Source organism: Aethalodelphis obliquidens, unplaced genomic scaffold (assembly GCF_003676395.1).
Source record: "Aethalodelphis obliquidens isolate GAN/ISIS:26980383/991018 unplaced genomic scaffold, ASM367639v1 scaffold19, whole genome shotgun sequence".
NCBI lineage: Eukaryota > Metazoa > Chordata > Mammalia > Artiodactyla > Delphinidae > Aethalodelphis > Aethalodelphis obliquidens.
Genome location: NW_020837963.1, coordinates 2,596,908 through 2,622,721, shown reverse-complemented (window position 1 = coordinate 2,622,721; position 25,814 = coordinate 2,596,908). Strand labels below are relative to the sequence as shown.

The 25,814-nt window shown below is 40.6% G+C and overlaps 1 protein-coding gene across 3 annotated transcripts in view; it reads left to right on the top strand.

Moving 5' to 3' along the window:
• The window catches only part of EPG5 (ectopic P-granules 5 autophagy tethering factor), a 127,225-nt gene that overhangs the window by 80,201 nt on the left and 21,210 nt on the right, over positions 1-25,814 (top strand). For all 3 annotated transcript variants that reach the window (XM_027118406.1, XM_027118405.1, XM_027118407.1), the window contains 8 exons: positions 1,846-1,988; positions 3,401-3,557; positions 13,212-13,406; positions 14,418-14,631; positions 17,504-17,652; positions 18,592-18,793; positions 20,497-20,569; positions 21,946-22,049. In XM_027118406.1, coding sequence (XP_026974207.1) covers positions 1,846-1,988; positions 3,401-3,557; positions 13,212-13,406; positions 14,418-14,631; positions 17,504-17,652; positions 18,592-18,793; positions 20,497-20,569; positions 21,946-22,049 — 1,237 coding nt within the window. The remainder of the gene's footprint in view (positions 1-1,845; positions 1,989-3,400; positions 3,558-13,211; positions 13,407-14,417; positions 14,632-17,503; positions 17,653-18,591; positions 18,794-20,496; positions 20,570-21,945; positions 22,050-25,814) is intronic.

Genomic DNA, 25,814 nt, shown 5'->3' with positions numbered 1-25,814 from the left:
CTCTCAAAGACCCAGTTTAACTGTACTTGGTGACATATTGGGCAAAAAAAGCTGACTGCACATACTCCTGATCACATTTTGGGCTATTAAACATTGGCCTGTTATTTGAAAGATTTGAAATAAAATATTTGTATTGATTCATTATGTGGTTTAATGGAAGTAATTTACTTTTTTAAATCTTTTGTTTCTCCAGTAGTAAAAATTGAAGTAATTGTTAACATTATATGCTCTTGGATATTCACTTTTATGCCATTTTTTTAAAAAATTAAATAATACTTTATTGCGAAAAAATGCTAAGCATCTTTTATGCCTTTTGATTCATAGTAACAGCCTATTTTTTCTGTAAAACAAGAAGTTTTATAAAGATTTTTAACACAACATTGGTGAGTTTTGTTGAAGAAACTTATTATCATGATCATAAAAGTAGGGGCTCAACATGCCATCTATCATAGTTGTGCTGCACTGGGCTGCTGTGTAAAGCAAAACAAGCAGGACCATTGCCCTTCATGAGCTTTTGATCTGGAATTTACGAAAATAATTCTGGCAGGGATATAAGGGATTCATTTGAGCAAGTTTGTGAATTAAGTAATTACATTATTTATAAACAAAGGATACCTGTAATCACTGCAGTGGTGGCTGAGGCCCGGGTTTGGACAGGTGCATATAAAGGAAAATGTAGACTCTACTGCTCACCCAAGTGACTGGGGAAGACTATGTGAAGAGAATGTAGGATTTAACATTCCTGCTTTCTAAATGGTCTGGTCTCTTCAGCATTTCCTGCCATCCTGCAAGATAAGTCCAAATTCCCTAACCTGCATTAAAGGTATCTCTAAGACAGGCCCCTCTGCTCCCAGTCTGATTGCACTGCCCTCTTCAGCCCTGACCCCCTACTTAGTTGAGCTCCTCTTGGCTGTCCCTCTGTCCTGTCTCCCACAACTGCTACATTGTGTTGCAACCTGGGCCTGGGATGTTCTCTGTATCTGTCCACAGGCAAAAAAGGACATTAAAAATGTACATACAAAGCAGTTATCATATAGGTCACCATCAATTAATTAGAGAAAGGAATATTAACAACTCCCTCAAATAGGAAAGACATAATCTTAAATAAAGTATAGTTTTAAAAAAATTGAAATAAATTTAGTTTTTTTTTTTAAAGCTCAATAAATTCTTCTTATGTTTCACATCTTTACTGAGAACCAATACAAATTTTATCGAAGACCGGCTTTTAGGAACCACTGAATTAGTCAGTTGTGCTTTCCTAGGCACGCAACTGGTGTGGGCACTCCTTGTATTTTATCTTATTTTTGGTGTTTCTTTTATAAGTATATATCTTTTCTTCCTTTCAAAATGGCAGTTGTTTTATTAAAAGATTTGTGTCATCCTCTTTTTATGTTTGGTGCAGATGAAACGTGCAGCCACAGTGTCTTGAGTCAAATTATATGTGCTTCTGGATTGGGAGAACAGAGAGGGGTTATGGTTATGGAGAGGGATGGCCAACAGAGGGGGGCTTGATGTGCTTCAAGAGAAGCCCCAGTGGTGGAAGACACTGAGTTTATTTTTGATCAGAATTGGAGCATTGAAGCATGAGTGATGTAGAACATAGCCTACAAAAGGATCTGAACCAGCAATGAACAAGTTTGATTCTTCATGAAAAGCCTGAGATTCTTGTATAGGTTTTTGACGGTTTTTTCCCCATCCTTCTCAGGTTCAGCTGAGAGTTTTGAGTTACAATATTAGTTGTAATAATATTCTCTTTATCGAATACCCAGGATATTTTTAATAAAATATCTGCTCTAGAAAGCTGTAGGGGCAAATAAGTCTGTTGACCACTTTAACTTTTGTTAGTTTGAAGGTTTGCATAAGAATGAAGCAATAAGCCAACAGCTTCATGTTCTGCGAAAAGAAGTGAAGCAGTTGCAAGCAGAAGCTGCTAAACCACCATCACTTAATATTGTGGAAGCCGCTGTGCATGCCGAAAACTTGATTACGTAAGTTTTGAGGGCATTATAATTTAAAATACTATTTGTTATTACTGACAGTAATCATACATGCTGCTATACCCACCAGTCACCCACTAATTAGTACAGGGATCAGCAGCCTTTGGGCCAAATCTGACCTGCCATCTATTTTTTTTTTTTTTTTTTTTTTGCGGTACGCGGGCCTCTCACCGTTGTGGCCTCTCCCGTTGGGGAGCGCAGGCTCTGGACGCGCAGGCTCAGCGGCCATGGCTCACGGGCCCAGCCGCTCCACAGCATGTGGGATCCTCCCGGACCGGGGCACGAACCCGCATCCCCTGCATTGGCAGGCGGACTCCCAACCACTGTGCCACCAGGGAAGCCCTGCCATCTATTTTTATAAGGAAAGTTTTATTGTGACATAGCCATGCCCATTTATTTGCTTAATGTGTATGGCTTTTATGCTACAATGGCAGAATTGAGTGTAGTGACAATTTATAGCCCATAAAGCATAAAATATTTATTATCTGGCCCTTTGTGGAATAATTTTGCTGACCCTTGAATTAGGAGGTGATACATTACATTAGAATTCAATCACGGAGAGATGTAGTGCTTAAGTTTTATATTAAAGTCACATTTACCCAGGAAGTCATCATTGTCCATTCAGATTATTGAGCAAAGTAGGCAGTGGAATTGCTCAGGGGAACTAGGGCTCTCAGGTGTAGTTGCCAACCTGCATTTGACCATTGTGGTTTCTCTTAGAGCTCTCCTTTTTCTTCTCAAAGCCACCAGGACATTACCTGGGAAAGGGGAGGTTGACTCTGCCTTTTACTGCAGAGGTGACTGCACGTTCTAGTACCAGCAGCTAATCCCCCAGTAGATTAGGATGGTAGTGTGGACAGGGGAATTGAGACCTTTTGTGGGTTGGATTGGGGCTGGGGGTCTCGGAAGGAGGAGGAGATAAGGTGAACAAGAGGTTGATGTTTCTTTTACTAGGAAAGAAACTCAAAACAGAGTGAGAATTAGAAGAGATGTCTTTTATTCTAGGATCTTATTCTATACAAAAATCTTTTTCTTCAACCTAAGTCAGTATCTTGGATATTAAAATTTAGGGAAATCAAGGTTCTTGTGTTTAAAAATATGTATTTATATTATAATACATGAAATTGAGTAATAAATTATGAATTACATACAATTATGAAAATATTTAATGTTAATAAAGGCTGAATTTTTCCCCCCCAGGAGGACATAAAATCACTTCTGTGTATTGAAAAGTTATTGGGTCAAGTTAGAAGCTGTCCCGTGAAATATTTCTAAAGTGGCATTCATATGGGGCTCTGAGGACTCTTAAGAATACTGCCTGAGAAATGTAGAGTATCAGGGAAACACTGTGGGTCTGGATTCTCTTACTGTAGACCAATAGCCTTACCTACATTTTCCCACAGGGCCTTAGTGAATGCCTACCAGTCACACCCCACCCCTGGGGTTCAGAAGGTTGGCATCAGCCTCTTCTTTACTGTTGTGGATTATGTCAGCGATGAGACCCAGCGTCATCCTCCCACAAGGCAGTTCTTTACTTCATGCATTGAGATCTTGGGACAGGTAAGGTTATCCTGTGTTTTTAGCCTTATTTACATATGATGAGTCCCTACAGTGTCCTCATTAGATATAGACATGGTTGACTCCAAACTTATATTATAGGTTCAGAGTCTTACCTAAGTCAGGAGCCCCTTTGAATTGTTGACTTCTCAAGATGTCGTTAGAATTGTTGGTATGGAATTCTGCTTTTCATACAAGAGATATTAAATTATTAATATATGTAGGTCTCTGGGGAGACATCAGATTCTATCTTATGCTGTTTCTGGTAACAGTGGTATTACCAAAGCTCTTTATTGTTTATAAAATTCTTTTTGATTCATTATTTTATTTCACCCTCACAGTGACTCTGTGTGATTGATAGCATTCCCATCTTAAAGATGAGAAAACTGGTCTCTAAAAGATTAAGTGACTTGCCTAAGGAGTACAGCTGGTGAGTGCTGGAGCTGAGAGTGACCCCAGGTCTTCTGAATCAACATTCCGTGCTTGCTCCACCTGTCCATTGCTGCCTCCCTGTTGCTAGTCACCATTTATTTACTTATTTGACTTACTGTTAAATATATGGATATTTAACAAGGGCAAGGGCATTGTATCCATGCAGATTATGAAGTGTGTCATAAAAGCAAGAAATGCCACTTGCTGGAAAACATATAAATACTAATTAATCATGTACTCTCACCCAAATTCAATTAAATAAGTACCTATTTATTGGATACTTTTAGGGAGGTGATACTGAGCAGATATTAAAATAGATGTTTTAGAATAGATTTTTGCCTGATTCTAAAATTGTTGAGTGCTTATTGTAAGCAATACTGACAGCATAAAAAGTATAAAGAGGGGGCGGAGTCAAGATGGTGTTCTAGGAGGATGTGGAATTTGCATCTCCTTACAACTAGGGCACCTACCAGGCACCAGAGGGGGACCATGGACACCTAAGGGGACGGGAGGAAGCCCCAGTGACTGGGTAGGACATGGGACGTGGGGGGAGTGCAGGGGGAGGAGAAGTGGAGGTGGGACGGGAGTGGTGTCCCTGAGGGGTGGCTGGGGGAGGGGAAAGGGGGGAATTGGGGAATGATTGGGAGGGCAGAGGATCCAAAGGGAGCGTGGCCAGGTTTCCCCTGCCCACTTAGGTCCCCAGGAACCTGCTGAGATCCCGGGCCTGATCTTCTGCTCACCTAGGCCCCCTCCAGCCACGCGGGTCCTGAGGGAGTGAGAGGGAGGGAAGAGGGAGCAAAAGTAAAGGCCAGACCTCCGGGACCGGCATCCCTGGGGGGTGACTGGGGGAGGGGAGGAGTTCCTACACCCAGTGGGACCCACCCACGGTTAGGGGTCCAGTGGCGATGGGGGCCACCCTGGGGGAGATGGTGGGGGAGGGGCATGAAGGAATGGAAGGGAACGGGGCCAGCGCTTTCCCTGTCCACTTAGGCACCAGGAAGCCTGTTGGGCTCCCGGGCCTAATCCTCTTGCCCTCGGAGCCTCCCTCCTGCTGTGCAGAGCCCAAGCCCCGCCCCTACACCCCCACCCAGGACCCCACCTCTACACTCGGAGAAACCCTTCAACGCTCTGGGCCTAAACTCTACCCACACACCCTCACCCAGGGCCCCACCTACAAACCCCGGAACTCCAGACTCCACAGGCCCTCCTTTTCACGTGCTGCCTCTCCCCTTCTGCGCAGGTCCTGAGCAGAGGCCCCGCCCCATGCTTGAATGTCGCCCCACATAGGCCCCACCCCCAAGGCCTTTTCTGGCTGCATGGATCCTGAGCCTAGGCCCCGCCCCATGCTCAAACGTCACGTCCCACCTGCCTAGGTCCCGCCCCACCCTAAACCCCACCCCTGCCTAAATTCCACCCTGCCTAAACTCTGCCCCCATAGCCAAGGCTTTTTTTTTTTTTTTTTCCTTTTTTCCTCTTTTAGATTGGGGTTCTGTTGATTCTTTTATATTCTTATTTTTCCTAATAAATCTTTCGTTTTTCTATTTTTCTTTTATTCTTTATACTTTGTTATTCTCTCCTTTGGCTTGTTTCCCCCCTCCCCCCTGCCCCCGCCCTTCTTTTTTTTTTTTAGTTTTTTTTCTTCTTTCTTCTGTTGTGGTTTTATTTTACCTTGTTGCAGTTGTTTCAGTTATAGTTTTATTTTTCCTAATATAATTTTTGTCTTTCTAATTCTGTTTTGTTTTTGATTCTTTGATATTGTACTCCTCCTATTTTTCTTTTTTACTGCTCCACGAAGCTTGTGGGATCTTGGTTCCCAGGCTGGAGGTCAGGCCTGAATTCCTGTGGTGGGAGCTCCAAGTCCAAACCACTGGACTAACAGAGAACCTCAGACCTCAGGAAATATCAATCGGGGTGAGGCCTCATGGAGGTCCTCATCTCAGCACCAAGACCCAGCTCTATCCAACTGCCTGCAAACTCCAGTACTGGACGTCTCAAGCCAAACAACCAATAAGACAGGAACATAGCACCACCCATCAAAAAAAACACAAAAAAACAAAGAAACAACAAATAAATATGTTACAGACGAAGGAGCAGGGTAAAAACCTACAAGACCAAATAAATGAAGATGAAATAGGTAACCTACCTGAAAAAGAATTCAGAGTAATGATAGTAAAGGCGATCCAAAATCTTGGAAACAGAATGGAGAAAATATAAGAAACATTTAACAAGGACCTAGAAGAACTAAAGAGCAAACAATCAATGATGAACAACACAATTACTGAAGTTAAAAATACTCTAGAAGGAATCAATAACAGAATAACTGAGGCAGACGAACAGATAAGTGAGCTGGAAGATAAAATGGTGGAAATAACTGCCAGGGAACAGAATAAAGAAAAAAGAATGAAAAGAGTTGAGGACGGTCTCAGAGACCTCTGGGACAGCATCAAACGCACCAACATTCGAATTATAGGGGTCCCAGAAGAAGAGGAGAAAAAGAAAGGGTCTGAGAAAATATTTGAAGAGATTATAGTTGAAAATTTCCCTAACATGGGAAAGGAAATAGTCAATGAAGTCCAGGAAGCACAGAGTCCCATACAGGATAAACCCAAAGAGAAACACACCGAGACACATATTAATCAAGCTATCAAAAATTAAATACAAAGAAAAAATATTAAAAGCAGCAAGGGAAGAGCAACAAATAACATACAAGGGAATCCCCATAAGGTTAACAGCAGATCTTTCAGCAGAAACTCTGCAAGCAAGAAGGGAATGGCAGGACATATTTAAAGTGATGAAAGGGAAAAACCTACAACCAAGATTACTCCACCCAGCAAGGATCTCATTCAGATTTGATGGAGAAATTAAAACCTTTACAGATAAGCAAAAGCTAAGAGAATTCAGCACCACCAAACCAGTTTTACAACAAATGCTAAAGGAACTTCTCTAGGCAAGAAACACAAGAGAAAGAAAAGACCTACAAAAACAAACCCAGAACAATTAAGAAAATGGTAATAGGAACATACATATTGCTAATTACCCTAAATGTAAGTGGATTAAATGCTCCAACCAAAAGACATAGACTGTATGAATGGATACAAAAGCAAGACCTGTACATATGCTGTCTACAAGAGACCCACTTCAGACCTAGGGACACATACAGACTAAAAGTGAGGGGATGGAAAAAGATATTCCATGCAAATGGAAATCAAAAGAAAGCTGAGTAGCAATTCTCATATCAGGCCAAACAGACTTTAAAATAAAGACTATTACAAGAGACAAAGAAGGACATTACATAATGATCAAGGGATCAATTCAAGAAGAAGATATAACAATTGTAAATAGTTATGCACCCAACGTAGTAGCACCTCAATACATAAGGCAAATGCTAACAGCCATAAGAGGGGAAATCAACAGTAACACAATCCTAGTAGGGGACTTTAACACCCAACTTTCAGCAATGGACAGATCATCCAAAATGAAAATAAATAAGGAAACACAAGCTTGAAATGACACATTAAAGAAGATGGACTTAATTGATATTTATAGGACATTCCATCCAAAAACAAAAGAATACACTTTCTTCTCAAGTACTCATGGAACGTTCTTCAGGATAGACCATATCTTGGGTCACAAATGAAGCCTTGGTAAATTTAATAAAATTGAAATCGTATCAGGTATCTTTTCTGACCACAATGCTCTGAGACTAGATATCAATTACAGGGAAAGAAACTGTAAAAAATACAAACACAGGGAGGCTATACAATATGCTACTAAATAACCAAGCGATCACTGAAGAAATCAAAGAGGAAATCAAAAATTACCTAGAGACAAATGACAACGAAAACACCAATGGGATGCAGCAAAAGCAGTTCTAAGAGGGAAGTTTATAGCAATACAGTGGTACCTTGAGACACAAGAAAAATCTCAAACAACCTAACCTTACACCTAAAGCAATCAGAGAAAGAAGAACCAAAAAAACCCAAAGTTAGCAGAAGGAAAGAAATCATAAAGATCAGATCAGAAATACATGAAAAACAAATGAAGGAAACAATAGCAAAGATCAATAAAACTAAAAGCTGGTTCTTTGAGAAGATTAACAAAATTGATAAACCATTAGCCAGACTCATCAAGAAAAAAGGGAGAAGACTCAAATCAGTAGAATTAGAAATGAAAAAGGAGAAGTAACAACTGACACTGCAGGAATACAAAGGATCATGAGAGATTACTACAAGCAACTATCTGCCAATAAAATGGACAACCTGGAAGAAATGGACAAATTCTTAGAAAAGCACAACCTTCTGAGACTGAACCAGGAAGAAATAGAAAATATAAACAGACCAATCACAAGCACTGAAATTGAAACTGTGATTAAAAATCTTCCAACAGGGCTTCCCTGGTGGCGCAGTGGTTGAGAGTCCCCCTGCCGATGCAAGGGACATGGGTTCGTGCCCTGGTCCGGGAAGATCCCACATGCCTAGGAGCGGCTGGGCCCGTGAGCCATGGCCACTGAGCCTGCGCGTCTGGAGCTTGTGCTCCGCAACAGGAGAGGCCACAACAGTGAGAGGCCCGCTTACAGCAAAAAAAAAAAGAAAAAAAAAGAAAAAAAAATCTTCCAACAAACAAAAGTCCAGGACCAGATGGCTTCACAGACAAATTCTATCAAACATTTAGAGAAGATCTAACACCTATCCTTCTCAAACTCTTCCAAAATATAGCAGAAGGAGGAACACTCCCAAACTCATTCTATGAGGCCACCATCACTCTGATACCAAAACCAGACAAAGATGTCGCATAAAAGGAAAACTGCAGGGGCTTCCCTGGTGGCGCAGTGGTTGAGAGTCCGCCTGCTGACGCAGGGGACGCGGGTTCGTGCCCCGGTCCGAGAGGATCCCACATGCCACGGAGCAGCTGGGCCTGTGAGCCATGGCCACTGAGCCTGTGCATCCGGTGCCTGTGCTCCGCAACGGGAGAGGCCGCAACAGTGAGAGGCCCGCGTACCACAAAAAAAAAATAAAATAAAATAAAGGAAAGCTGCAGGCCAATATCTCTGAACATAGGTGTAGAAATCCTCAACAAAATATTAGCAAACAGAATTCAACAGCACATTAAAAGGATCATACACCATGATCAAGTGGAGTTTATCCCAGTAATGCAAGGATTCTTCAATATATGCAAATCAGTCAATGTGATACACCATATTAACAAATTGAAGGATAAAAACCATATAGTAATCTCAATAGATGCAGGAAAAGCTTTTGACAAAATTCAACACCCATTTATGGTAAAAACTCTTCAGAAAGTAGGCATAGAGGGAACCTAGCTCAACGTAATAAAGACCATATAGGACAAACCCACAGCCAACATTTTTTTTTTTTTTGCGGTATGCGGGCCTCTCACTGCTGTGGCCTCTCCCGCTGCAGAGCCCAGGCTCCGGATGCGCAGGCTCAGTGGCCATGACTCACGGGCCCAGCCGCTCTGCGGCACGTGGGATCCTCCCGGACTGGGGCACGAACCCACGTCCCCTGCATCAGCAGGCGGTCTCTCAACCACTGTGCCACCAGGGAAGCCCCAACATCGTTCTTAATGGTGAAAAACTGAAACCATTTCCTCTAAGATCAAGAACAAGACAAGGTTGCCCACTCTCACCATTATTATTCAACATAGTTTGGGAAGTGTTAGCCACAGCAATCAGAGAAGAAAAATAAATAAATGAATCCAAATCAGAAAAGAAGTAAAGGTGTCACTGTTTGCAGATGACATGATACTTATACATAGAGAATCCTAAAGATGCTACCAGAAAACTGCTAGAGCTAATCAATGAATTTGGTAGAGTAGCAGGATACAAAATTAATGCACAGAAATCCCTTTGATTCCTATACACTGATGATGAAAAATCTGAAAGAGAAATTATGGAAACACTCCCATTTACCATTGCAACAAAAAGAATAAAATACCTAGGAATAAACCTAGCTAAGGAGACAAAAGACCTTTATGCAGATAACTATAAGACACTGATGAAAGAAACTAAAGATGATACAAACAGATGGAGAGATATACTATGTCCTTGAATTAGAAGAATCAACATTGTGAAAATGACTGTACTACCCAAAGCAATCTGCAGATTCAGTGCATTCCCTATCAAACTACCAATGGCACTTTTCACCGAACTACAACAAAAAATTTCACAATTTGTATGGAAACACAAAAGACCCCGAATAGCCAAAACAATCTTGAGAAAGAAAAATGGAGCTGGAGGAATCAGGCTCCCTGACTTCAGACTATACTACAAAGCTACACTAATCAAGACAGTATGGTACTGGCACAAAAACGGAAAGATAGATCAGTGGAACAGGATAGAAAGCCCAGAGATAAACCCACACACATATGGTCACCTTATTTTTGATAAAGGAGGCAAGAGTATACAATGGAGAAAAGACAGCCTCTTCAATAAGTGGTGTTGGGAAAACAGCTACATGTAAAAGAATGAAATTGGAAAACTTCCTAACACCATACACAAAAATAAACTCAAAATAGATTAAAGACCTAAATGTAAGGCCAGATACTATAAAACTCTTAGAGTAAAACATACGTAGGACACTCTATGACATAAATCACAGCAAGATCCTTTTTGACCCACCTCCTAGAGAAATGGAAATAGAAACAAAAATAAATAAATGGGACCTAATGAAACTTAAAGCTTTTACGCAGCAAAGGAAACCATAAAAACGAAAAGACAACCCTCAGAATGGGAGAAAATAATTTGCAAATGAAGCAACTGACAAAGGATTATCTCCAAAGTATACATGCAGATCAATATCAAAAAAACAAACAACCCAATCCAAAAATGGGCAGAAGACCTAAATAGACATTTCTCCAAAGAAGATATACAGATTGCCAACAAACACATGAAAAGATGCTCAACATCACTAATCAGTAGAGAAATGCAAATCAAAACTACAATGAGGTATCACCTCACACCAGTTAGAATGGCCATCATCAAAAAATCTACAAACAGTAAATGCTGGAGAGGGTGTGGAGAAAAGGGAACCCTCTTGTACTGTTGGTGGGAATGTAAATTGATACAGCCACTATGGAGAACAGTATAGAGGTTCCTTAAAAAACTAAAAAGAGAACTACCATATGACCCAGCAATCCCACTACTGGGCATATACCCTGAGAAAAGCATATTTCAAAAAGAATCATGTGCCACAATGTTCATCACAGCACTATTTACAGTAGCCGGCACATGGAAGCAACCTAAGTGTCCATTGACAGATGAATGGATAAAGAAGCTGTGGCCCATATATACAGTAGAATATTACTCAGCCATAAAAAGAAATGAAATTGAGTCATTTGTAGTGAGGTGGATGGACCTAGAGTCTGTCATACAGAGTAAAGTAAGTCAGAAAGAGAAAAACAAATACCATATGCTAACACATATAGAATCTAAAAAAAAAAAAAAAAATGGTTCTGATGAATCTAAGGGCAGGACAGGAATAAAGACACAGGCATAGAGAATGGACTTGAGGACACGGGGAGGGGGAATAGTAAGCTGGGACAAAGTGAGAGAGTAGCATTGGCATATATACACTACCAAATGCAAAATAGATAGCTAGTGGGAAGCAGCTTCATAGCACAGGGAGATCAGCTCTGTGCTTTGCAACCACCTAGAGGGGTGGGGTAGGGAGGGTGGGAGGGATTTGCAAGAGGGAGGACATATGGGGGTTTACATATGTATATAGCTGATTCACTTTGTTATATAGCAGAAACTATCACAACATTGTAAAGCAATTACACTTCAATAAAGATGTTAAAAAAAATGTATAAAGAAAAATTTCTCACAATCCTCATTTCCTGGAGATATTGGTTACATAGCTAACATTTCATTATAGTTTGTCTTGTGTATCTATGTCTATTAGTTTATGTGTGTATATGTAAAAATACACAGTTAATAACTAGCACATGCTGTTTTATAACCTGCTTTTTTCATTCAGACTCATGTTTTAGACATTATTCTTGATAATAAATACAGACCTATATCATGGTATTTAATATATAGTGTTCCATGGTATAGATATATTGTAATGTATTGAGCCAGTGCCCTCTGGATGAATATTTATGTAGGTTGGTTGTTTTGCTACAGTAAGCCTGAGCTAAATATTCTTACGTATCTTTGTGAAATTATTGTGCTATTTTTCCTAGAATAATTTCCTAGAAGTATGATTGCTATGTCAAAAGGATTAGCATTTGATGTATATTGTTATACTCTCCTCCTGGGAAGTTTGTACCTATTTACATTATAATAGCAGGGTTTGAGTTTATTATTCTCCATATTAGAACTAACATTAGGAATGATCATTCTTTATAAATCTTGCTAATCTAATAGGGGAAGTGGTACTTTGTGATTATTTTAAGTTGTATTTCTTTAAGTACTTGTTCAATTGCCTGACTTTGCAAATGATTATTGGCTGTTTAATAATTTTTGTGTGTGATTTTTCTGGTATTGTCCTTTGCACGTTTTCTGCTGGTGAGTTTCTTGTTTTGAAAGAGCTCCTCAGAGTGCTAACCTGGTATCTGGAATGTGGTATAATTTTTCTCCTTTGTCATTTTTCTTTAATTTTATGATGATTTTTGCCTTATTGAAGTAAAAATTTTATATATTCAAATCTATCAGTCTTGTCCTTTATTATTTCTGCCTCTGGTCAAGCTTATCAAAGCTTTCCTGACTCTGAGGTTATTTAAATATTCACTTATATTCTAGTACTTTTAAACATTAGAACCAAGTTACAAGAAGGTGAGGTTATCTTGAGTGTATATTAGTTGTAAAAATTAGCTTTTGAAAAGTATTAAAAGCACATCTCAATAAAATGTGTAACCTAGAAGTTTTTTTTTCTTGACGTAATGCAGAATCACTTTGAATACTTAGCAGTCATGGTGGGTACATTGCAAATTTCCAGATTCAGATTATCCCAATATTTTAATCTTTTAAACATTTTCTTTGGTGTGTCCAAATGAAATGAATGGATTATCCAGAATATTTAATATCACTTACATTGGAAGTGACAGGTTTATCGATGTTGATTTTACATTTCTTTTGATTGTTTCTTATTCTTATTTAGAAAAAATTCTATTTGCCTTATGTACTATTCCTTAAAACTTGGGTGCTTAAGTAAAAGTTGGGGAGGGGAGAATATAGTGACATTTTCCCTTTTTAATTCTTTCAAGGTGTTTGTAAGTGGCACTAAATCAGAATGCAGAAAAGTCCTTCAGACCATTCTGAAGAACAGAAGGCTCTGCTCTCTCTTGTCACCTTTCTTTACTCCCAACGCTACGCCTGCGGAGTTCATACAGCTGTATGAGAAAGTGGTGAAGTTTCTGAGTGAGGACAACAGTGATATGATTTTCATGCTGCTGACCAAGGTGAGCTGTCATTCAGTCCTGATGTTGTCATTGAAATGTAGATACTGCTGTTGTTTCCCAGCTCCCTCGGAGCTGTGTCTCCAGGTGGACTGGAGACTGACAGGCCGTTTTCTCATTTGATATCATCTTCAAATAGCATCCCAGAGCTGCTGCTTCTGGGGGCGCTGATTCTGTTATATAGGACAGTCTTACTCATATAGTATAAAAAGGACCAGCTCCCAAACTCTCTTTAAAAACTTCATACAGTTTTGAAATATTCATAGTAATAATTTAGTACATCCTTCTTTTGAATGTATGCCTTAATTGTGTTTGATAATTGAGTTGTAACATGTCAGAGTCTCTCATATTTAGAATAAGCCCAATCTAAGCAAATTGCCTTTGTTTTATTCCTAATAGAATATTAACTCAGACCAAGGCAATGAATTTACTTAACCAGTTGAGAATTTCAGAGCCTTAGCTATTTTGCCTTCAGTTGTACTTCTCTGACATCTATGACTCATAAAACCTGGGCATTTTTTAGGACCTGGAGACTGATATCAGTTTGTAATGGGGGAGACCATGTTTTATAGTTTGGGATTCTGGAAGGTGATATCAATACTCTGAATTTTCACTAACTGATGCACTCTTTGAAACATGGCCATTAGATGGAGATAGTTCCATAAAGTGGCCACTTGTTTGTGGCAGTATGACCAGTGAAGAAGAACTACAAAGTTCTGATCCTTGTGTTGTAGGGAAAACTTACCAACAAGATTTTTAAATTGCAAAAAAGTATGCAGGGCTGAGAAAACTGCCTCTGCATTCCCAGAGACTGAAGTATAGATGGAGGCATAATGGTACCGTCAATTACTGAACTGCCTAGATTCTTTTAAGTATATAAATTTTAGTTTGAATCTTTATAAAAAGCTAAATGCTAGGTAAGCTTTGACTTTCAAACTAAATTTGCACACAATTTGCTCTATTTCAATTAATTTTCTAGTATAAATAAAACTTCTTATTTCCTTTTCTTTTTAGTTCGATCTTAAGCAATGGTTAAACGCCACTAAACCTCCTCTGTCTGATCGTACCAGGCTTCTGGAGTCCATTCATTTGGCACTTACTGCCTGGGGCCTTGAACCAGATGAAGACATTTTGATGCCATTTAATCTTTTCTGTAAGCACTGGACTTACCTTCTTCTCTACCAGTTCCCTGACCAGTACAGTGACATTCTGAGGCTGCTGATGCAAAGTAAGTGCCTTAATTGTGACTGATTAGATCACAGTGAATGTTTAATATGACATTTACCATTCTACAGATGTCATCCAAAAATGTAAAAATAATGCAAGTATGCAGGAGTTTAGAATCACTAATCTTCACCCAAAGTGCTCAATGAACAATGCCCAAAAGGTTGCTGTCTGTAAAAATGGTCAGTTATTGTCCTAAATGTCAGAATGGACCCTAATTGGGCAAGACAGCTCTTAGACATTGGGGCTGGAGTCGTGCACCCACCTGTTTACCTTGACTTTGCAGCTGTCCTGAACTGGGGTGGGCCTGCTTACCCTGGTGACTATAGATTTGGGAAGAGGAGGAAGTTGCTCCTTTACCGTATGCTTAATATGCCGGTTGGTTTCTCTATAATTCCAAAATGGTGGATAAATTTAGTCTTTTTCCCCCCTAATTTTTTGACTCTTGTTTTTTGCAAATGAATTTTATCCCTGTATAATGATACGCTGTATTTATATTATCCAAGAGAAAGAGAGCAGCATTAAATTTTCCAAATTCCCACTGTTTCTGTCCCCCTCCTGCAGTTTTCCATCAGTGTTGGAGATCAGAGGAGAAATAAAGAGTGTAGGCTTTTTTATTTTTGAAATTTCACTAGGCAGGAATTTTATTGAAATTTGAAAAATGAGATAGTGTTTACTTTTTTTCATGTAAACTTCATACTGTTTATAGATGTAATGGAAAACTAAATTTTGCTTTATGTCAAATCTTTGTGTTACATCATAGAAATAGTGTAATGAATAAGTTAATGATCTTATGTATTGGACTACCTGAAGAATACTGAAATGTATGGTCTCATTTTCAAAGCACTACAAAACATTCATTGTTTCCTGTAGAGGCAAGTTGCAAGGTGCGTGGAGAATGGTGGTAGGGAAATGTACTTGTATAATTTTTTTTTTTTTTGGCGGTACGCGGGCCTCTCACTGTTGTGGCTTCTCCCGTTGCGGAGCACAGGCTCCGGACGCGCAGGCTCAGCGGCCATGGCTCACGGGCCTAGCCGCTCTGCGGCATGTGGGATCTTCCCGGACCGGGGCACGAACCCGTGTCCCCTGCATCAGCAGGCGGACTCTCAACCACTGTGCCACCAGGGAAGCCCTACTTGTATAATTTTTAATGCATATTTGCATAGCTAAGTTTTGCCCTAAATTTTCAAAACTGGTTAAGCATATATTGTGGGTTTTTTCCCTGAAACCTTTTAAAGAGATTATAAATTGTTTATATAGGCAACCATTGACTTGGATTTAGCAGGAAAATTTTATTTCCCAGGAAAAGTAATTCAGTTACAGGCTTAAGAAAACACTACCATCTCTGTCAGATTCCATAACCTCCAGCCTCCTTGTTTCCATCCCTCCCTGGCCACCATATCGGTGTTCCCAGGGCTTCATCCTTTACTCGTCTGATTTGCCGTGGGTGAGCCCATTGCAGTTTTCCCTGGCTTCACTGACATCTTCTAGGCATGCATGGCTCCACACCTGTAGCTGTGTTCTAGGCCTCTGCCCTAAGATCCAGACCGCAGTAGCTATTGGGACACAGACCCTTCACTGTCCCCTAGGTACCTCCCACCCACTAGTGCAGCTGACCTCATCATCCTTCCCCTTAGACCAGCCCCTATGAGCCACTGTTGTCCTAGTTGATCCTTGTGCCACCTCTGGGGGGAAGGACCTGAGGGCGTATAATTCCTGTCCTCTGGGAAGTCAGTTTTGCAGGTAGCAGAGTGCTGGTTGGTAGTCTCTACTTTTGCATACTGTTTCTGTGTTGCTTTAGGTTTTGCCTGGTGTAGGAGTGGACTTTTAGGGGCGAGTAAGAGACTCCTTTTGAACAGAGCCTAGACTCTGCAGTTGCATTCTGCACCATGGGTCCTTTGTTGTCTCTCTCACATTGTCCAGCCAGGAAAATGGCACCTTTACCATTCCCCAGTCAGGGGGTGGTAGGTGGGAGTCCCCTCCCCACCCCCAGATTCCAGCTCAGATGGCTCGGCTGTGCTCACTACCAGTAGGGTTACCAAGAGTACGGAAAGTCAAGTGTCCATGTGGACAGATCTTTCAATAGGTTCTCTTAACTTTGGTCTCTTCACCACAGATCTTTTTTTTTTTTTTTTAACGTTTTTATTGGAGTATAATTGCTTTACAATGGTGTGTTGGTTTCTGCTTTATAATGAAGTGAATCAGTTATACATATACATATATCCCCATATCTCTTCCCTGTTGCATCTCCCTCCCTCCCACCCTCCCTATCCCACCCTTCTAGCTGGTCACAAAGCACCGAGCTGATCTCCCTGTGCTATGCGACTGCTTCCCACTAGCTATCTATTTTACATTTGGTAGTGTACGTATGTCATATATACACTACCACTCTCTCACTTTGTCCCAGCTTACCCTTCCCCTTCCCCATGTCCTCAAGTCCATTTTCTAGTAGGTCTGCGTCTTTATTCCCATCTTGCGCCTAGGCTCTTCATGACCATTTTTTTTTTTTTTAGATTCCATATATATGTGTTAGCATACGGTATTTTTCTCTTTCTGACTTACTTCACTCTGTATGACAGACTCTAGGTCCATCCACCTCACTACAAATAACTCAATTTCATTCCTTTTTATGGCTGAGTAATATTGCATTGTATATATGTGCCACATCTTCTTTATCCATTCAGGACAGGTTACTTCCATGTCCTGGCTATTGTAAATAGAGCTGCAATGAACATTGCACCACAGATCTTTATGAATTTGTTTTGGATTTTTATTTAATACTCATTCATTTGTAAAGTACATGTGTTCTTTGATTCAAGTTGAAAGTTAGTTTGTGAAGGATGCTGACTTGCTGTCCTCTGTCCCTGCCTGGTAAGGCTCTGCTGAGCAGCTGCTGAGCCCTGAGTGTTGGAAAGCCACCCTAAGAGCCCTGGGCTGCTGCGCCCCAGGCTGCCAGCAGGGAGCAGCTTCTGCTGAGACCTCGGTGCTTCAAAGCTCTCCGGATGTTCTCTTGTCAGACAAGCAGGTGTGTAGCTCTTGGTCTCTGAAATTTTTGTGCATTTCTTTTCCATTTCCTTTGTAGTTTTTTTGTTTTTTTAAATTAATTTATTAAAAAAATTTTTTTTTTCTTGGCTGCATTGGGTCTTTGTTGCACGCTCGGGCTTTCTCTAGTTGCAGCGAGCGGGGGCTACTCTTCCTGGCGGTGTGCGGGCTTCTCATTGCGGTGGCTTCTCTTGTTGCGGAGCACGGGCTCTGGGTGCGCAGGCTTCAGTAGTTGCGGCACGCAGGTTCAGTAGTTGCAGCCTGAGGGCTCTGTGGCACACAGGCTTCAGTAGTTGTGGAGCACGGGCTTAGTTTCTCTGTGGCATGTGGGATCTTCCCGGACCAGGGCTTGAACCTGTGTCCCCTGCATTGGTGGGAGGATTCTTAACTACTGCGCCACCAGGGAAGCCCTATATGTTTTTTAAACAACTGGAACACATTTAAAATTGATATCTAACAAAGCACCTTTTATCTCTAAGAGCCCTGTGTTTTCCTTTGTCAGTCATCTCCCATTCCCTCTACCCCCACCCGCCTCCTGTGGCTGGATCAGCTTTCTCTCATGCCTCAGATCTGATTCTTGCCTCTCTGTTCAGGAACAGCCCAGCACCAGCCCCTGTGTGTACCTTGCCTCCCCGCCTTAACCCTCCTGCTTCACCGGCTCCTTCGAACAGGTTTTCACGCAGTGTCCCACAGAGCTCTCAGTTTCATCAATTTTATATGATGTGGGTCCACATGAATTTAGTTGAAGAAATGGTTCCTTTGCTTTAGAAAAGGAGTTTGAAATCTGCTGATTTACTTTTCATATGCTATATACCTTTGCAACTGGATTACAAAGTCAAAGCCCTCCGTCACCGTCTACTGTAGTATTCTACTGAAAGTAGATATTCAGTAAGCATTTTTTAAACTGGTCATTCTTTTCCAGGTAATGGAGACTATACAGTGGCTCTCAAACTTTTTTTATAAGCTTCGGTTATCCACGTTGGACTTTAAAAGTTTTGGTTTATTCTCAAAATGGAGTCCTTACATGACAGATATGAAGACACTCTTGGGCTACCTTGTAAAAAGACTGCTTGACTCAGAAATGGCCTGCTTGGCCCAAGATCCATCTGCCAGCAGCAAAACAGGTAATATGCCTTTAGTGCAACGTGGAGCTTAGGTGTTCTAACCTTCCATTAGAAGAGACTTGAATAGACACATTAAGAGATTTAAAACTTGGTGATAAATCTGTATATCTGAGTGTCATGAAGAAGAAATAGGAAATACACAGTACAAGTGTGAACCCATATATGTGTCATACCTATATTCACTTACCAGTGGGTGCTTGCTTCAACTTGTTTCTGCCTCTCCTTTGTAAGGTGAAGTACAAAGAGATAGGTTTCAGGCTCCAGCTCTTTCTTCCTATTATTTATCACATTAAGAATGTTTAAGTTTTTATTTTTTAAAAATGCATGTTATAAAATTGTCCATGATATTGTGTTATAATAAAACTTCTTCAATTTAAGGAATTTCATTGCAGCAAATGAAAACTGAAACATGTTTAGTTATATTAAATATGTTGTTTGTATATCACCATAGGTTTATGAATATACAGATGATAAGAAGATTTTCTATATAGTTATCAATGATCTTGACAAAGGGTGGACTTAATTTTTCTTTTTCTTAATTGAAGTATAGTTGATGTACAATATTATATAAGTAACAGGTGTATAATATAGTGACTCACAATTTTTAAAGGTTATACTCCATTTATAGTTATTATAAAATATTGGCTATATTCCCTGTGTTGTACAATATATCTCTATAGCTTATTTTATACCTAATAGTTTGTACCTCTTAATCCCCTACCCTTATATTGCCCCTCCCCCTTCCCTCTCCCCACGGTAACCACTAGTTTGTTCCCTATATCTGTGAGTCTGCTTCTTTTTTGTTATATTCACTGGTTTATTTTTTAGATTCCACATATAAGTGGTATCATATAGTATTTGTCTTTCTCAGTCTGACTTATTTCACTTAGCATAATGCCCTCCAAACCCTCCATATGTTGCTGCATATGGAAAATTTTCATTCTTTTTTATTGTGTGTGTGTGTATATGTGTGTGTGTGTGTGTGTGTGTGTGTGTGTGTGTGTGTATGCCGCATCTTCTTTATCCATTCATCTGTTGATGGACACCTAGGTTGCTTCCATATCTTGGCAATTTTAAATAATGCTGCTATGAACATTGGGGTGCATAGTATCTTTTCGAATTAGTGCTTTTGGGTTTTTTGGTTTTTTTTTTTGCGGTACGCGGGCCTCTCACTGTTGTGGCCTCTCCCGTTGCGGAGCACAGGCTCCGGACGCGCAGGCTCAGTGGCCATGGCTCATGGACGGGCCCAGCCGCTCCGCGGCATGTGGGATCCTCCCGGACCTGGGCACGAACCCATGTTCCCTTCATCGGCAGGCAGACTCTCAACCACTGCGCCGCCAGGGAAGCCCAGTGCTGTTGTTTTTTTTTGGATATACACCCGGGAGTGGAATAGCTGGATCATACGGTAGTTCTATTTTTAGTTTTTTGAGAAACCTCCATACTGTTTTCCACAGTGGCTGCACCAATTTACATTCCCACCAACAGTGTAGAAGGGTTCCCTTTTCTTCACATCTTCGCCAACATTTGGTATTTGTGTTCTTTTTGCTGATAGCCATTGTGACAGGTGTGAGGTGATATCTCATTGTGGTTTTGATTTGCATTTCCCTGATGATTAGCAATGTTGAGCATTTTTTCATGTGCCTGTTGGCCATCTCCATTTGATGGGTTTGTTTCTTGTCTCTAAAAATTTTGCTTTGTTTTAGTGCTAAGATCCCTACATTCAGTAATCGTCCAGCTCTTTAAGCCATGGATACTGGTTTTAGAGGACAATGAAAGGTAAATAGTTTTTCTGATATTCAAATTTCTTTGAAATTTATAGACTTAAAGTTCTGATGGTGTTTTGGTCCAGCTGATGATTCACAGATCTGATTTTAAATTTAGAGAACGCTTCTTTACAAAGTAAACTTAAGACATTTTCTGTTTGTGGAATTGTTAGTCTGATTGATCAGAGCTATTGATTTTGAAGCAAAACTGGACACTCATTTCCAGTTTTCCACAATAAAGAAGTTGAATGAGGTTGGTATTTAATTTCAGAAAAACGGATGTTGTTCTCCTGAATTAGGTTTTGATAATATAACACTGCAAAATATGAGGCAAACTTGATTTTACCTAGTATCAGTTATGTTTTTGGAACTAAGTTGGCTTTCAAATTACTGGGTGGGAATTGCTCTTTTAACATGAACTCTGCAACTAAATGAAAGCATTATTTCACAAGCATTTAAAACAGAGGTGTTGAGCTGTCCAAATGCAAGGAGTTGCCTTACGAGTCTTTTTTCCTCTAAAAGCATACAAACAAAAGGTAGATGTCCAGAGTTCTGTAAGAATTACACAGTATATATCACAGTATTTAAAGTGTTTTCATAAGTGTGAATTAATCTGATCCTGAGATTCAGAAAACTTGAATGTCTTGCTCAAATCCCACAGCTGGTGAGGGCTAGACTGGGACCAGGGTAGAGCTTTGACCACCATGTCCAGATTGTTTGTATCATCCAGGCTGCTTCAAGAGCCCGTTGAGGAAAACAGAAAAAGTTCTGGGTCTTTGCTTTTTCAGAGGGCTATCCTTAGACAATCCACAAGCTTCAGGATTTTGTGGTGACCGTGAGACTGCTTACCATAATTTAGGCTTGCTGTCTATTTCCAGGAAGAACTAATGGAATTTATTTTTATATTGAACTTTCTATACCAGATTCAGAAAGTAAAAATTTCATATAAAGAGTTTTTCCTTTTGTTATTTCCTCTCTGTTCATTTTTGACCATCTTTTTTTACATGTCTTTTCACCCCCCATGCTTTAGGTAGAGAAAACTGTCTTCTAAGGCATTCGAAATGTAACCAAGATACACAAGCGATGGGTTTACGGGCATAAATTGGATGTGTTGTAAAGGGTGTTAATTTAATAGTTATTTAGGTAGCACACTTCTGAAACTTAATTACATTGAATAAATGTTAGGAAGGAAAGTAAATAAAATTATATGATTGATATTAAAAGCTACAATTCACCTCCAGGAATTTACAGTTTTTAAAGTGCTCTAAATGTGTCTTAGGGCTACATAACACAGAGTTTTCTAGAACTTAGGCAAACCCCAGACTCTGGGACATACAGTAATTTAATCATAGTGTTTCCTTTCTAAGTGTGTGTTTCTTTTATTTAAAGCAGCCAACGACATTACCCCTGGCTGGAGAGTGATGCTGTGGTGGCCTCAAGCATCGTGCAGTTGTTCACTGATTGCATTGACTCATTGCACGAGAGTTTTAAAGGTAGGAAGATGTTATATCATGTCTCTGGTTAGTTTTCACTTTTCCTTAAGTAATTCAGTTAATCTTTTGCCTCTGCTTTTCTACTTTATTTACTTTTACTTTATTTGGTAGGCTGTCATCTTTGACCAAAGAAAGATCACCCGTACAATTATTTAGTGTGAAGTGTGTAACCTCTTATCTTTTTGGGGAGGTAGTGCTGAGTGTCATCAGTTATGGCTTTCTCTTTTCAAATATTGTCTTTCCCCCATGGTGAACCTTATTCTATCTTCTGTGACTTTTCACTTTTTTGGTGTGTTTTCTTCTGCTTCATTTTGGGCAAATTCTTTTTTTTTTGACCACACCGAGTGGATTGTGGGATATTAGTTCCCCGACCAGGGATTGAACCCGCACACTTGGCAGTGAAAGTGCAGAGTCCTAACCACTGGACTGCCAGGGAATTCCCCTGGGCAAATTCTTGAGATCTCTCTTCCAGCTTACTCCATCTCTTCAGCTATGTCTAGTCTGCTTTAAAAAAAAAATCCATTGAATTTTTCATTTCAGTTTCTAGAAGTAATGTTTGTTTATAAAATTTATCCAGATCCTTTTAAAACATATTTATTTATTTTTTAAAAAATTATTTATTTATTTTTGATTGTGTTGGGTCTTCATTGCTGTGTGTGTGGTCTTTCTCTAGTTGTGGCAAGCAGGGGCTACTCTTCATTGTGGTGCACTGACTTCTCATTGCGGTGGCTCATCTTTGTTGTGGAGCACAGGCTCTAGGCGTGTGGGCTTCAATAGTTGTAGCACACAGGCTCAGTAGTTGTGGCTCACGGGCTTAGTTGCTCTGCGGCATGTGGGATCTTCCCGGACCAGGGCTTGAACCCCTGTCCCCTGCATTGGCATGTGGATTCTTAACCACTGCGCCACCAGGGAAGTCCCTATCCGATCCTTTTTGATAGCATCTTCTTTCTTTAATTTAAAATTTCAATTTTTATTATTTTAAAATGTTTAAACATACTTACTTTCCTTTATGAGCTGTATGAGTAATTCCGTCATCTCAAGTTTCTGTCCGGGGGTGGCTCATGCTTCTGTTTGATGTTCCTTCAGAGGCTTGTTTCCTTGTGTATTTTGTAATTTTCTATTGTGAGCCCGTATTTAGAGAGACTTTATCTGTGGAAATTCCATGAGGACTAGGATGAGGGTGTATGCCTCCAGAGAAGATCTGCATTTGTTGCCATTTGGCTCTGTGTAATTCCTTGGCTTTGGGTTTCTCACACTACACAGATACATGAAATCAAACCCCATACTCAATTACCACAATCAGCTTTCTTGCCTCCCTGACTCCCAGTCCGGGCTAAGGCAGAGAAGATCCGTTCCCCTCCCCACTTATCTGCCCTTTCAGTGAGGGTGTAGTCCTTAGAAAATATTGTTTTCTGTTTCCTTGTGCTGTTGAAAACCCCACATAAGCAAACAGCCCCAGGGCAACTGAGGTTTCCGCATCAGTTTAATTCTCTGCTTTCCTAGTCTCTCTGACCTCTTTTCTTCCACTGAATGTATGTAGCTGTGCATTTTCAGAGTTGTTGTATTTTACTTAGTGTATCTAAATGTTTTGTATTGGGAGGCTTGTAAGGATATTAGGTCCACCCAACCCAGATTCTTGCAATAGCCTCCTAACTGTCCTTCCTATCTCATTTCTGTTCCTGCCTATTTACTAGATTGATTTTCCAAAAATTCTGTTTGTATGCTATTATATTCTTATTCAGAAACTTTTAAATGTAATAATGTTTTAGCTCAGCATTCAAATGTGTCTGGCTCAGAGCACTTCAACATTATGTGATGTTTTTTTTATGGAAGCATTCCGTTCAGCCATACTGCTCTACTCACTGTTCCCTAAAAGTCCTTGAATCTTCCCTCTGCCACTTCTTTGCTTATGCTGATTCCACTACCTGGATGAAGCCTCGGGCCCTTTATATTCTCCTGCATATCTGTTCATGTGCACACATTTCTCTCCTGCCTCTAAATCTTTATAGCACATTGTTGTAGTTTGAATCCTTGGGAAGCAGACGCCATGATGGAGCCAGAATGCTGAGATTTATTTGGGGTACTGCCTGTGACAATAAGAGGGAGAGGAATAAGGGTGGGCAAAGAAAGCCTTCAGACCCTGGTGCAGGCCTAACACCCGTGAAAGGAGAGTAGGAAGAGTCTCAGCCTGCAGGGCAGCGCTGAGAAAGTATTGGCCAGCTGGTTAGGGAGTTCTAGTGCCAACATTCTTTTTTGAGGATCCTACCTTGGGCGGAAGCAGCCAGGTCAGTGCTTAGTTGTTGGCTGAGGGCTACCTGGGAGGAGGATGGCCTCGACTCAGGTGCTAAAGGTGCTGTGCCCTGATCTGTGGCAAGTTCTGTTTGAAGGGAGATCTGAGTGGCGCACCCCCGTGGCTACCATGTGTTTATGTGGCACTGAGTCCTGGAGTTAACAATATGTCATCCAGTATTTTATATACAATATATATAGTAGATAGCATATCAGATAATAGACTATATATTATAATAATATGTATAAATATATGTAGCAATAATATATATGTTATAATATAAAACAATGTATCATCCAATATTTTATATATATACAAAAATAGACTTTTTTTTAGTGTAGTTTTAGGTTCACAGCAAAACTGAGCAGAAAGCACAGAGAGTTTCCGTGTACCCTTTCCTCCCTGCTCCGCATGCATAACCCCCTCCCCACCCACTATCACCATCCCCCACCAGAGTGGTACATTTGTTATAGCCGATGAACCTACACTGACACATTATTACCCAAAGTCCATAGTTTACATTAGGATTCATGCTGGGGCTTGTACATTCTCTGGGTTTGGATAAATGTATAACGATGTGTGTCTACAGAGTATCATACAGAGTAGTTTCATACAGTATCATACAGAGTAGTTTCGCTGCCCTAAATATCCTTTGTGCTCTGTCTATTCATCCCTCCCGCACCCCAGCCTTTGGCAACCACTGACTTCTTTTACTTTCTGCATAGTCTTAGCTTTTCTAGAATGTCATATAGTTAGAATCATTCATTATGCAGCTTTCCAGATGGGCTTCTTTTGCTTAGCATATGCACTTAGGTTCCTCCATGTCTTTCATGACTTGATAGCTCATTTCTTCTTAGTGCTGAATAATATACCGTTGTCTGGATGTACCTCATCCAGCATTGGTTGTTTGTTTGTTTTTAAATATTTATTTATTTATTTGGCTACGTCGGGTCTTAGTTGCACCATGCGGGATCTTTTGTTGCGGTGCGTGGGCTTCTCATTAGTTGAGGCGCACGGGCTCCAGAGCACACGGGCTCAGTAGCTGCGGTGCTCATGGGCTCTCTAGTTGTGGCGCACGGGCTCTAGAGCACATGGGCTTAGTTGTTCTCCGGTTGCCCCGCGGCATGTGGGATCTTAGTTCCCTGACCAGGGATCGAACCCACGTCCCCTGATTGGAAGGTGGATTCTTTACCACTGGACCACCAGGGAAGTCCCCATCTAGTATTTGTTGTTGTTGTTTTTTTTTTTGGTGGTACGCGGGCCTCTCACTGCTGTGGCCTCTCCCGTCGCGGAGCACAGGCTCCAGACGCACAGGCCCAGCGGCCATGGCTCACGGGCCCAGCCGTTCTGCAGCATGTGGGATCCTCCCAGACCGAGGCACGAACCTGTGTCCCCTGCATTGCCAGGCGGACTCTCAACCACTGCGCCACCAGGGAAGCCCCCCATCTAGTATTTTTGATTGACTTTTTACATAT